Below are 13,732 nucleotides of genomic sequence, written 5' to 3' on the forward strand. Positions count from 1 at the left end.
AGTAGTCACTGGTAGCAGTGGCCTGGAAAACAGTATACCATGATGTTGAAAGAGATATCTTATAGCTCTGTTCTGAATCCTGAATGTGACATATGACGGCTGGATTCATAAAGGCTCATTATATATTTTTTTGTTTCAAATGCTTGTGAATAGTTTTACTTTTCAAACTTTGAATTTAGGGATTTGTTTTGTTTTGGAGTGTTTTTTATTTTTAGCTTCTGTAGACAGATGTCTGTCAAATGAACAGCAGAAATACAACAGAAGATTTTGCTGTGTGGCCTTTTCCCAAGTACCGTAACTAAAAGCAAGTTGGAGAAAGCAGACTGGGGGAAGGTAAGTGTGGACCAAACAGGTTTCAGCCCTTAAAATCTTAACTCTCATAGAACGGAGGCTGCAGCCAAAACTCTGGACAGTAATTTAGTTCATGCCATAATGCTCCTCTATCTCTCCCGCTCCTCTATCTCTCCCCCTCCTCCCTCTAACAGTCTATCCCCCAGTTTTGCTGTGTGCCTGTAAAAGATCCAAGGCCAAGCTCTGGTAAGACACTGATGCATTACCTTGGCACACACCACTGCAGAGATGAGGAAGATGCAGGCAGAGCAAGCAGGGTGGCCATAGCAGACACCTTTTCTTTGCTTGAGTGGGGTGTTAGGCATGCTAATGCTCAGCGTCAGTGCTCCTAACATCCTTTTGCATGAGTTAGCAAATAACTGCTTTGTCCTTCTTAGTGTGTATGCTCAAGGTGTCTGGACAACCCAACCCAAGAGGAGCTGTGAACATCGCCCACAGGAATATGTCCTGCACAAAACCTATCCACTAGCTTCCCACAGTCCCACAGACTTGGACTTGGCTTTTTCCCCTCCCACCAGCTCCTCTGCAGCAGTTCTGTGGCCATGCTCTGCATGCTGGGTTGGGGTAGTTTGCTGCCAACAGAACAACACACTGCCATTCGCCAGCAAAGGATGATTGCTGTTCATCACTGCAAAGCTGATTGCCAGTAGCTGCCCTGCAGAGATGCTTTCTCCACAGCTGGGGTCAACACCTGCAGGCAGGCAGCCACTGTTTGGGAGCAGATGATTGAGCACTGCAGGTATGTGAGCCACAGGGCTCAGAAACACCTTTACCTTCTGCTGCAGAAGGGAGCTGCAGCAACTAAGCAAGCAGTTGTTTTAACTGCAGTCAAAAAACTTTAAAAAGTCAACTGTTTCAAACATAAGTAGTGACAAGCAGGAATTGCATGGTCCTTAATGAAAGGGAATGTAATTTTTATTAACTCAAATACTGTCAGTACTTCTCTGGGTTTACTGACAGTAAAGTGGGTTTACTGACACTAGCCTTCTCAAATACAGCTTATCTTGGAGAAGTAGTAACACAGTGCTGCTAGCACTGTGATACGGCAACCACAGAAAATACTTTTACTGTGTCATGGTTCAGAATGCAGCAGATGGCTACAGTTCAGCTCCATAGAGTCAAATTCCACTCCCCCACCTCCAAAGGGCTGTGTTTATCTTGGAGAAGTAATAACGCTGTAAGTTACTGCTGTTGTGGCAATTCATTCTGGCGTCAGAATCAAAATAACATCACTGTCATCAATATTGTGACCATCAAACAATGAATTGTAAAATCTCAAGTCTTAGACCTTTGCAAATTCATTGCCTTTCAGAACCTTACACTCCCACAAGAAAGTGAGACCTACACCACTCAACAACAGACACAGCAGTCACAGAATTCAGCTGGCTTTGAGTCATACCATTAAAACCCAAAATGTGTTTTCAGCACATTTGTAACAGCTGTATTTGAATTGCCCTACTGAAGGCCAAGGTGAATAGCCATGCTATTTGACATTATTATCTGAAAGGTCTCCCAATTAATTGCTCAAAAACATTTTTATTAATTACTTAAAAAAAATAATAATTTTGATCTACAAAACTGTATCATCCACTAAAACTTGGAGCTTATGGATATATAAAACATATTTTCAGGACTTCTGAACATACAATGAAAGGTGAATTGCCATATTATCATAAAACCAGTTTTGTCACTTTCACATTTATAAATATACATGTTACTCAGAGTAACATTCAGAAAACCAGAGCTTTTGGACAAGAACAAAGAAAATGGATACATATAATTCAAGAATATATTAGAAGTAGCAAAATCATTAATACATTAGTAAAAAAGTTTGCTCCCAAGCCAGTGTTCATCCTTCTGTAATCATCTATGTCCTTGTTGCTTTGAAGTGTCTCACTGAAAGCCATGGCTGAATATGCAAACCAGATTTATGCAGGAATTACACTGATACGACATCATGCAGACGTGGCAGCAGAGTTCCCATGAACACACCCAGGACAGCAGTGCAGACAATCATGAATAAATAGATCACAATCCACGCAAAATACATTCTGACACACTTTACATATGTAAACCTATATGGAAAAGATACAAAAGTCAAATTTAGATTAAAGAAGAAAAAAAAATAGTCCTGCAGTAGGTCAACAGCTGTGTCATCAAGACACTGTAAACAGACTGTACTCCTAACATCACAGAAACCCAGTTAATTAAAGTTTCTAACAGCAGGTATGTCCAAAGGGCTGAGCCTGAACCACTGTAGATGCCTCCAAACGGGTGAGTGGAAGCTTATTTATGCAACTGTCAAGGAAATCACTTTCCACACCTTTATAGTCTTTGCAGTCTAAAAGGCATGACTCTATAACAGAGAAGTTAACCATGAAATAAACTTCCACACATATTTTTCTCATCTTCAGAAGACTATACTAAAGGATCATCTCTGCTTCTGACACTCCTCAATGAGAATTCCATTGCAGTTCAACATACTTACATTTTGATCTTTCATTTCTCCCTGGCAGCCTTGACAACACCTAAAAGCAAAATTGTGTATTTTAACTGAAAACAAAGGTCATGATTGCATGAAAGTGTTTAAGAAACATCTCATACATAGTAACAACTTATGGCAACTATTTCATCTATTCAACCAAACACACAGGATAACCATTTACAGGAACGACAAATATTTCTTATTGTAGGTGCCCCAAATCACCCAAACATTCAATACTGTTTCCACACCAAAGAAGGTACTGCCAGCTATGCTTACTTAAGTGATCAAAAAATTACAGGGTCCGCAAGTACACTCATTATCACAAATATGATTTGCATACCGTTCCCCCTGATACTCTGTCAGAGGAACTTCCTGAAAGGCATCCAAAGGAAACAAGTGATGGTATGACCGAGCCAGATGAGGTGCAGAGACTAATGTGAGACCTGCAAATAGACATCAAAATTGGTACAAGAAAGGACTTGCTGAAAAGCTTTCCTGTATTAAACAAAGTGGGGGGGGGGGAGGGGGAGAGGAGATATTTTTCAATTACTCAGTGGTTCAGAACATTTAAGAATTAAAAACCATAAAATTGTTTCTTAGTTTGCATAATCCAAACCTGTAATAATTTCCAGAGTTAAACCCAAATACGAAGAAGCCCAAATTTTCTAATGAAAAGGTTTAGCTCAATATTTAGAAGTACATTTACAATGCACAGTTGTAAAGTTAGGAAGTTTTTCATCCTCATGCCATGAGCAAAATGCAACCATAGAGAAGCCATCTGTTTAAATCTAAATGCACTCCGGTTCCAAAGTCCTGTTTGGAAACAATAGTTCTGCTGTTTCATGTCACCAGTTAAAATGATGTCTAACTACAAAGCTCTACTTCTAACATGCCGCAGCTCTGTTTCAGCTAACACAGGTCTACTTGTTTTGGCTGGGGTAGAGTTAATTTTCTCCATAGTGGGTCTAGGCTCTGTTTTGGATCTGTGCTGGAACCAGTGTTAATAATTCAGGAATGTTTTAATTACTGCTGAGCAGTGCTTACAAACAGTCAAGGCTTTTTCAGCTCCTCACCCCACCCCACCATTGAGCAGGTGCACAAAGAGCTGGGAGGGGACATAGGTGGGACAGCTCACCCCAACTGATCACAGGGATATCCCACACCATATGGTGTCATGCTCAGCATAGAAAACTGGGGAAGAGGAAGGAAGTGGGAGGACACTTGGAGTTATGGCATCTGTCTTCCCAAGTAACTGTCAGACGCGACAGAGACCTGCTTTCCTGGAGATGGCTGCTGATGGGAAGCAGTAATTAATTCCTTACTTTGCTTAGCTTGTGCACATGTTTTTGGCTCTACCTATTAAGTTGTCTTTACCTCAGCCCACTAGTTTTTTCACTTTTACTCTTCTGATTCTCTGCCCAATCCCACTAGCAGTGCGTGAGTGGCTGTGTGGGGGTTAGTTGTCAGCTGGGGTTAAACCACGACAACAGGTTAGCTGGGGTATGGGCTGGCACAAACTTCTTCATCACTCGTATGCAGTGTAAACTTCTGAGCTCTTGTTCTACTGACAGCTATAGCTGTGGGGAATCTGTTGTTGATACATAGGATTTCTCCAGTTACCCTACTAATTTGCTGAAATGCAACTCATGCTGATATGAAAACCTTCACATAAAACTAGGACAAGGTGACCCAAGCTAAAGTTATTTCATTTTCTTGCCAAATACACACATCTTGAAAACACCTATAATTTAGTCATATGCCTGTAGAAGCTAACATGAGGACAGCTGTCGCTCACACTGCATTAATACTCTAAAAAATGCTGATCCTCCCTCCTACCCTCATTAAAGCAGGGCAGGGGCACCACTGGTTGCATTAACTTTTGGAACACCAAAGGGCTTCCATTTACAACCCTATAGCTTTTCATGTGTCACTGTGCAGCCTGACCTTGAGTTCAATTTTGAAACCTCTCACCCACATACCCCCAGAGGGGTCCTTCAAAGTCTATCTTCATGGCCTGGCATTGAGGAGTCTGAAATATTGGTGTGTCTGTTAAATCAGGATTCTTCAGGAAATTATTACCATTCATATATGAATCACTCTTCTTCCTCCCTTTGCTTTAGGGTTTTTAGTTCACAACATACAAGGGAATATGATACAGCTCTTCTGTCACAGGTATAGTCCTGAAAGTCCCTTGTACGATGCTGACGCAGGAATGCAGGCTTCTTGAAGCATAGCTGGCTTTTAATTCCTAAGTGTAGTTGAATTTTTCTAACCCTTAATTTTTTCAACATTAACTCCTAATTCATCTGCTCACCTCTTCCTGCTACTCACCACAGATTTTGCACTCCACAGGAAGTTCACAGTATTTGGCTCTGCACTGGGGACAAAAATATCCACCCAGTGAAAGACCTGGCTCACTGTTGTTTTCCAGTTGCCTAGAGCAGAGAGAGACAATTTAATATCCAAGAGGTAACACCACAGCACAAATACTACACAGTTCTCACAATAAGTACTTTGAAAAGTTTCAGTAGCTTCCATGCAACAGTTCCATGTGTGTGGAAGTTTCAGAAAGCAACTAGTAACAGTAAGGTATCAGTAACCACATCTTCCCACAGAAAAAGAACAGATTTTCCCACATGAGGGAGATAATGCACCTTTATAAAATAAACTTATGAAAGATGGAAGCATTAGCATTTTTCCTTACACATGCAAATATTCTGTATTGACTTTTAAGATGGATGTTGGTACATAATCTTACAAACAGCTGACACTTTCCTTCTGAAAATTCACACTTTCCTATCATCCCTGAAAACTATGATTCCATTCACTGAGAAGAGTCCCAGTACACGAATCATCTGAAGCCTCTATTTTAAACTTTCCTCTAAAGTCACATTAGAAAATAGATAACAAATACTTTATTACAGAGAATTCCCTTCATCCTCATTATCTTTACAGTGAGAAAAACACTTGAATCAAGAAACGCAAGTAAAAATTGGCAGTAATCACTTGATACCTTGTAGCACCCTTGTGTTCTAATCACCGCACACCACTATTAAAAGCCATTTATTAACTTTAAAAAAAAAAAAAAAAAGAAACAGTGAATTTTAAAAAGTGTATTTAATAGATGTAACCATAGGTACATACTGGATGTACAAATGGAACTAAATTTTCTACTGAGAAGTCACAGGACATTACTATTTTTTTCATGTTATTTTGCACTATTTTCACTGACAAGCAGATTTTCTAAGTATGAGTGATTATTATTGAATTGTAGTCAGCTAAGTGAATTCTAATTCCACTTACACCATGCTAAAGGATGGCTTTGCATCTTGATCGGATAGAGAAGCAATATAATGCTGAGGAAAACCTGAAGAGAAAAACATCCCATATTACCAATTATAAACATGAAACTAATCCTTCTGTTTCTTACTTCAATGGAGAAGTTCAACGACTATTCTAAACATTAAGGTCTACCTCTTTTGTTTGTTTATTATTACAGAAGGAATACACTCTTTACTAGGTATCAAATTCTTTACCTGCATACACCAACAAATCCCTCACTGTATTCCCTCCAACTGAAAAAAACATTTTCATAGACTTCATATTAATTGAAACTTATTGGAACCCATTTCTTATGAACAGCTAAAAAGCAAATTATGTGCAATGGTAGGAAAGCAGAAAGAGTACTGCATGAATGTTTACTTGAACAATAGTTTCTATTTGGGGCCAAAATCTTTTTATGTGCAGGCACCAAGCGCATATTCACTTTCCAAGCGCAGTTTACGACAGATGAGACTATAGCACCTTATGGGTGTAAAAGATACCATTCTTTCCACCACTTATTTTTTTACAGCTCGTGTCAAGTGGGCAGTCAGCAGTTTCCAACTGCTGCTCAGGCTTTACCTAAAACAAATATTTTCAGTATTTAAATCTACACATGAGAATACATATATTCGTATCTGTGAAAATGTGTGGATGAAAGTGAGAAATCAGTGCTCGATTTTGTGGCATGAGAGTTCCTATTCTAACTCCAAGCTTACATTTATTGAGAAATACATCAAAAGAAATGACACCTAATCCATTTGCTGAAAGAACACCACAAAAGCACTCCTAACAAACATGTATTACGTGGCCAAATAGGTGTCTCTTAGAGTCAATAAAGCTTACAATAGTTGCCTCCTACAGGGAAAAAGAAACCCAGAGAGAGAAACAAAATAATTTTTCATCCTTAACTTCTAAGTATTACAGTTACACCAATTACTGAAAAAGCAATATAACTGTACTTCATTTTTTCAAACTGAAATCAAATAATCTGCCTTACTTAGTTCTTAACTTTACTTAAAAGCTGACTACTTTGCAGGAACAACGTTAAGAAAACTTATGTTTATTCAGCAAAATAAATGTCAAAATAAAAAAAAAACCTCACCAATTTTCAATGTCTATTATACTTCCAACTATTTTTATGGCTTTGACACAGATGACACAAAGAAAGAAAAGGACAAGACTTGCAAATTTGTGCTAGGATTTTAACAAAACCATATCCTACCCATTCGAATAAGAGAGCACTCAGAACTTGAACTGGTAGGTAGAGGACGAACATGATGCATCAGCAACTCCTTATAATGACTTTCATCTAAAATAACGTGGTATGTTCCTGTCACAAAGAAAGAAATGCCTTACTCTCAGATTACCAGCAGGTAAGAATACAAACATACTCTCCAGATGACAGAAAATAACTTAAGTAAAAAAAGATAATTTAGCTAACCCTGTTCTTAAAAACTAGTCCTGTTAACGATACTGAAAATAACAAATTTTTAGATTAATAAGAATGTTCAGATTAACAAGGATGTTTAATTAGATAGGAAAGCCCATAGCTTTTTCTCCAACATTTCACTGTTAGTAATGTTATTGTAAGAGTTACCACTGTAGTAATTGATATTAACAATATCAATTTAGTATCGATATTAACAGTATCAACAGTTCCACATGACAGAGCTTTATATGAGCAACACTAGGTTTTAAAATATATTTCTTCTCTCTAGAGATGCAGGTACCAACTGATAATTTCACTGACTATTGTGTGTTTTGTACATTTGAGAAAACCTTAAATTTTCTGCCAGCACAACAGAATATTCATCCTTAAATATCAAAATGCCTTAAGGAATATATGACAAATTAGTTACCTATTTTTTTATTTAGAACTTGTATTAGTAGTATAACTACCGAGCTTCAGATACATACCACCAGTTTCTCGGGCAAGTACTGTACAAACTCGAACCTCAGCACTTAGGCCGATGACAGACACTCTGATCTTAACTGCTTTTAAACACTTCAAATGGAAAAAGAAGGAATACTCAAATTTATGTGCAGAACAGAAAACAGTAAAAGGTTCAAAGTTTTAAATTAAAATTTATCACAACAACTCTGCAACTGTCTTAGTCTAATGTAGTAGTCAAACTGGATGTTCAATGTAGTAGTCAAACTTCACTTCTGTACCTTAATCAGATCATAGATGTTGGCCGGATCACATGTCGTCAAGCTGCTGAAGACTACCAAAACCTCTCTGCTTGTATGTGCTGGCATGTGCCTGAAGAAAGTATACGGTTAATTTACTTATAAACAGTAATCTACTTGTATGTTAAAGTTTCCAGGGACTTCTAAGATACTTAAGTGAGAAGGTGACATGATATGAAGTCCCCTTCAAATTATAAGACTGTGGTAAGATCCTTCTCTGAGCACCAGAATTTCACCTTCCAAAAGCCAAACCTTTCCAGTATCTAAAACACAGTATTTGACTGTGTAGTCAATACCTGTTTGCTCTAATGCTTAAGCTACTGCAGTACCTTATCTGTACTCTCAGAGGTAAAACTCACCTTCAAACTAGCAACAATGCAGTAAGTCTTCCTGACTTCTTAAAATAAAAATATCAGTTTATAGGTGTAAATCCATTACTTTAAACTAGTTTTTTAGTTCTTACTGGAACTCTCTTCCAACTAGTTATTCAAATAATTTTTATGTCATTTACTACTAGCTTTATTCTGCCAATGTTTCTAGCTGTTATTACTTGTTAAAAGTCTCCTGCATGTTTTTCCCCAACTCCATACCACACATAGCAAAACTTTTTTACCTTTCTAAAGTATGCCAAAACTCCCACCAGATTACTGTGATTCAGTGCTGCTTCTCTCCCTTCATCATTAACTCTAACTCCACTCCCTCTCATACCTTAGCCCTCTTGTAAAAAACAACTGCAGGGTCTTCCATCAGCATATTCATACACAATATAAAACCACCTACTTAGTTTTAAAATATTGTTGCTTTCTGTAAGCAAAACACCTCTAAATAGAAGCATCTTCTGTTAGAAAATTAACTTCTGCAAAACTAGCATATTTAACTCCTCAAAAGCTTGTATTTTAAGAAGTCATAAAGCTGCCTTTCAGAGACTCAGGTCAGCACAATGCACAATGCTACTTGTAAAAAATACAGTCTCTGCCCCTCCAAAAATTCACAATCAGCATTATACTGATTATGGAAAACAAAGAAAACAAAAATCCTCTGCATGTATATACTAACTTTAAAGTCTGCATAGCCAAATTTAGGGCATTATACAGAGATGGCTCTCCACTGCAGTTCATATCCACTGCTTTCTTCAGAGTAGTTAAGTGCTTTTTTGTGTTACCTGTAAGTGAAAAGAACAATGCACCTGAAATAACAAGTTAAAATAACTGAAATATTTAAACTATTTATTTAATGAAGTGTACTTGTACAATAATATTTTTCAAACTGAGACTTGTAACTGCTTCGCTTAGAAATTAACCTCTTGGTCAGAATGTAGAAAATGGTAAACCAACATACTAACAGGAAGTAGTTACAACTACTCTGCAAGCACTCTATTATTAGAACTTTTAAGAAGTCAGAAAGAGTAAAATCCTTGTTGCGTATCACTGAACGCTTGAGTGTGAAGAGTCTCACAAAGCGTCTCAGCAAAAAGAGAGTTTAGTTTCCTCTGTTATCTTCAAAGCATTGTTCAAAGATTGATGGATCCTCAAATTCCTCAAAAAGGTTGCTCCAGTTTTGCAAGTGAATAAAGAGTATAAAAATAACGCTTCATCTCTGAAGCCACAGGGATTGCTAGTGGCAGAAGGCAGGAACCAAGAAACCGTGCTTATTACCATCTAATCTGATTTCACAGAACACACAGATGTCACAAGACACAAAATCAACATATAACCAAATCAACTATAGGAGAAACAAAATGTATTTTAGTTGCAATCTGTGCAGGGCTTGATCATGAACACGCATATGATAACAATTCTAGATCAAAACAGATTAAAATAAGGACTCTGGTGTCAGATAAATAACTTTTTTTAAATTAAAAATGTTATGTAAACACTACTTCACCTTCAGCAGTGTCAGCCAGGTAGAACTTAGAGTATCAGTGCAACTAATGAAAATATCTCCAATTTAAAAAGAAAATATACTACCTCCCCTACCTGAAAGCTCTGTCATTTTTTCAGCTCTTTTACTCTTGGTTACAATTAAGCCAAGCTGGAGAAGGGAAAAAAAAAAAGAGACAAAACTTTTCTTAATAAGTTTAAAAATAAGTTTATTTACATTTCTGGTATATTTTTCCTAATATTTCTTTATGGATCAAAATTACTTAACTGTATGAATTTTCTTGTAAGTGTAACAACAGCAGCACAACACTATACATCAGTTAACATATATTTCTGTATTTCCAGTTCTTTTGCCACAAGCTACAAAAAGAAATCTAAAATTCTGAATACCTGAAAAAAATCTTATCAGATCTTCTGTATTAGAACTTATTTTTAAGAAAAAGGAGCCAGATGGGTTCTTACTTTCATTAGTTCAGGCAGCATTTCACCAGACTGATGATGAAGGGATGGTAAGGAACACATCAATTGAAAACAGTTTCCTAGATAGTGTTAAAACTAGACCCAACTTTTAAAGTAGTTTTCAGTTATTTGTTTCTTGCAGGTTGTACGTACCTGACTAATAGGATTTTGGTCAAAGTACTCTTCAACAAAATACTCCAATAACTATAAAGAAAAGGTAAGACAATTTAAAACTACATACAGTTTTATTCCACATGCTTTAAGTGACAAGGCACTTGCAATTGCTATTTAAAAAAAAAAAAAAAAAAAAAAAAAATCGGAAAAAAACGGAGGAGAGAGGAATGGGCCCTCCCTTCCATTTTTCTCTTATTTTATTCACTTTGTATGTTAAAAGCTCTAGATTACTGTTGGTTCAAATGGATGTTCACTATCCACCAAAAAGCACTAATCTCTACAAAAATCATCAAAACCCAGGATTTCAATGTGTAGTGTGGTTAAGAGAAGACCCCATAGTACAAAATGCACAGTTTAAGTCCTCCACAGTCTGAAGGAGCAATCCAGTTGAACTCCTGTCTAGCATCCATTCAAACCAGAATTCATCAAAACACAACTGTAAGGGGAAAAATGTTACCTAGATGTATAATGAAAGCACATTTGTTCTTTTCATCCCTTATCGCATGCAACACTTCAGCTTAATTTCCACACTTTTCATAATGTGTTTTACCATAATATGTCTCTACAAAGTGTTTTTACGGTACCAAAGTGCTTGTCGAAGGCAAACTAATCAAACTGATGTTATACAGATTTTACTATTCAAAAAACAGTCAAGTTACAGACCAATAACAGAAATAAGACACAAAAAAGTAGGAACAAGAAAGATGAGCCTATGCATGTATGATATGCATGTCACAGAAGACTTTAATTCATGTAAATGCAAAATGGAACTGATTTACAAAGAAGCAATGCATTAGTAAGAGAAAACAAATTTTGCATACAGAAATACCTTCAAAGTGCAAGTAAGCCTGTTCGGTTTTAAATCTTGGTCTTCCATAGCTCTTGATCCATCAATAACCACGTAAAGGTGACGCATCTGCATTTGCACAGTAAGTGATAGTCACTCACACAGCATATTTAAACGAACTGTTCAGTATTACCTTTACTTAAAAAATCAACTACTTCCTCCCTTAAACAGGGGAAATTCAATATACTGAGCTATGCAATCAACACTGCCAATGAGCAAAGAATTAAAAAAAAATAAAGGCTTGTGGAAAACACAAGCTTTGGTCTCAAGCACATTTAGTCAGCATAAGTGTATTTCAGATTAGACATACCACCTCTAATCAGTTTTGGACTGAGGACACACAAGGGTTAAGACATTTACATACCATTCCAAGTCGAACTTGTCCATGGTGTTCATAGAGTCTAATAAAACAAAAAATAATTTAAGTAAGATGCAAACAATTGAATGGTTCCTAAACCAAAAGTCTGGAAGAAATCCAATACAAACACGAAGCAATTACAAACACAGATACTTATTTACACCAAAAAAAGGACAACTTAATTACAAACAGATTTCATGCCTCTCTGAAAACAAACAAAAACTATTTCTTACATTTAAAATTTCATCCACATTTGAATACTTTAACATAATCAGAAATAAAACAAAACTAGATTTTATGTAGCAATTTTTCTGGCAATTTGAAACACAAATCTGGTGCTGTGATACCAAAACCCAGCTCAAAGCATGATCTGAATGTTAAAAAAATGTTTCAGGATTTTCTCTAGGCAGTGTAAATTGGAGTGGCAGTGCTTTGCACCATGTTTCACTAGATCAAGACCTCACCTCATGAGCTAGCATACATCTAGGCTATCCAGCCTGTGTACATTCATTCTTAACGTTATAGGCAAAAATAAATTTTACTGTCTTTTCAGGCACAACTAATAAGTAGCTGGCAAGCAGCACACATCTGGAGCTCTGAAGGGGTAAGGACACAAAAATGCACAGCAGGGGTGCCAACAGGCTCACTGAACTTAAGAGGAGCCAACATGAGAATTAAGCCCTTATAACTGACCAAACCAGGAACATTGGCAGGCTCATGGCAACACACAGAATCACAGAATCAACTAAGTTGGAAAAGACCTTCAAGATCAAGTCCAACTGTTATCCTAGGACTGCCAAGTTCACCACTAAACCACATACCATGCCTCATCTATGTGGGTTGTGAACACTTCCAGGCTGGTGACTCCACCACTGTTCCAATGCCTGATCACCCTGTGAAGAAATTCTTCCTAATATCCAATCTAAACCTGCCCTGGTGCAGCTTGAGGCCGTTACCTCTTGTTCTATCACTTGTTACTTGTGATAAGCCACTGATCCCCATCTCCCTCCATCTTCCTTTGACCCTTCTCTTCTGCAGACTAAACACCCCCAGTTCCCTCAGCCGTTCCTCATCACACTCGTGCTCCAGACCGTTCACCAGCTTTGTTACCATTGTCTAGACCCGCTCCAGCACCTCAACGTCTCTCTTGTAGTGAGGGGCCCAGAACTGAACACAGGATTCGAGGTGCAGCCTCACCGGTGCCGAGTGCAGAGGGACGATCACTGTCCTCTCCCTGCTGGCCACGCTATTGCTGATACAGGCCAGGATGCCATTAGCCTTCTTGGTCTTTCTTCTGGGAACAAGCTGGCTCATCTGTCTGTTGACCAACATCCCTAGATCATCATACCTTTTCCTCTTTGCCTTGAAGAGGATGCTCTCGATGGTCGGTCTCAGCGAGCCAGATTCATCTTCTTTAAGAATTTCCCTAGGCAAAACAGACCGTGAGTGAGCAGAAGGGAGATATCCTCGTTTTCTACCTCGGTAAGAAGGTGAAGAGGGAAAAGAGAAGCTTACCATGTTCTCTCGTAGCCTCCTTCCCAGCGCTTTGTCCGTTCGGGTTCCTCTTCCATCTCTGCGGCTCCGCTCTCCGCCGCGAAGGCACCGCAGCCTGCACCGCCTGAGGGGAAGCCCGGTTACAGTGCCACAGAGCGGGTGAACGCGCT

General features: G+C 38.1%; 1 protein-coding gene across 1 annotated transcript; it reads right to left on the reverse strand.

Moving 5' to 3' along the window:
* Nucleotides 1-1,999: 1,999 nt before the first annotated feature.
* Nucleotides 2,000-13,727, reverse strand: LOC130610755 (general transcription factor IIH subunit 2). Its single transcript, XM_057430840.1, has 15 exons — nt 13,584-13,727; nt 13,417-13,494; nt 12,075-12,111; nt 11,693-11,779; nt 10,843-10,893; nt 10,327-10,381; nt 9,407-9,512; nt 8,333-8,423; nt 8,078-8,165; nt 7,383-7,490; nt 6,140-6,203; nt 5,168-5,271; nt 3,177-3,279; nt 2,840-2,879; nt 2,000-2,426 (listed from the first exon to the last, which is right to left on the reverse strand). Exons 1-15 carry the CDS (start codon nt 13,637-13,639, stop codon nt 2,307-2,309), a joined length of 1,188 nt encoding a protein of 395 aa, XP_057286823.1. The 5' UTR covers nt 13,640-13,727; the 3' UTR covers nt 2,000-2,306.
* Nucleotides 13,728-13,732: the final 5 nt, after the last annotated feature.

The sequence above is a fragment of the Pezoporus wallicus genome, unplaced genomic scaffold (assembly GCF_028554395.1).
Source record: "Pezoporus wallicus isolate ANWC-B61680 ecotype Strahan unplaced genomic scaffold, APGP_CSIRO_Pwel_v1 contig_7000, whole genome shotgun sequence".
Taxonomy (NCBI): domain Eukaryota; kingdom Metazoa; phylum Chordata; class Aves; order Psittaciformes; family Psittacidae; genus Pezoporus; species Pezoporus wallicus.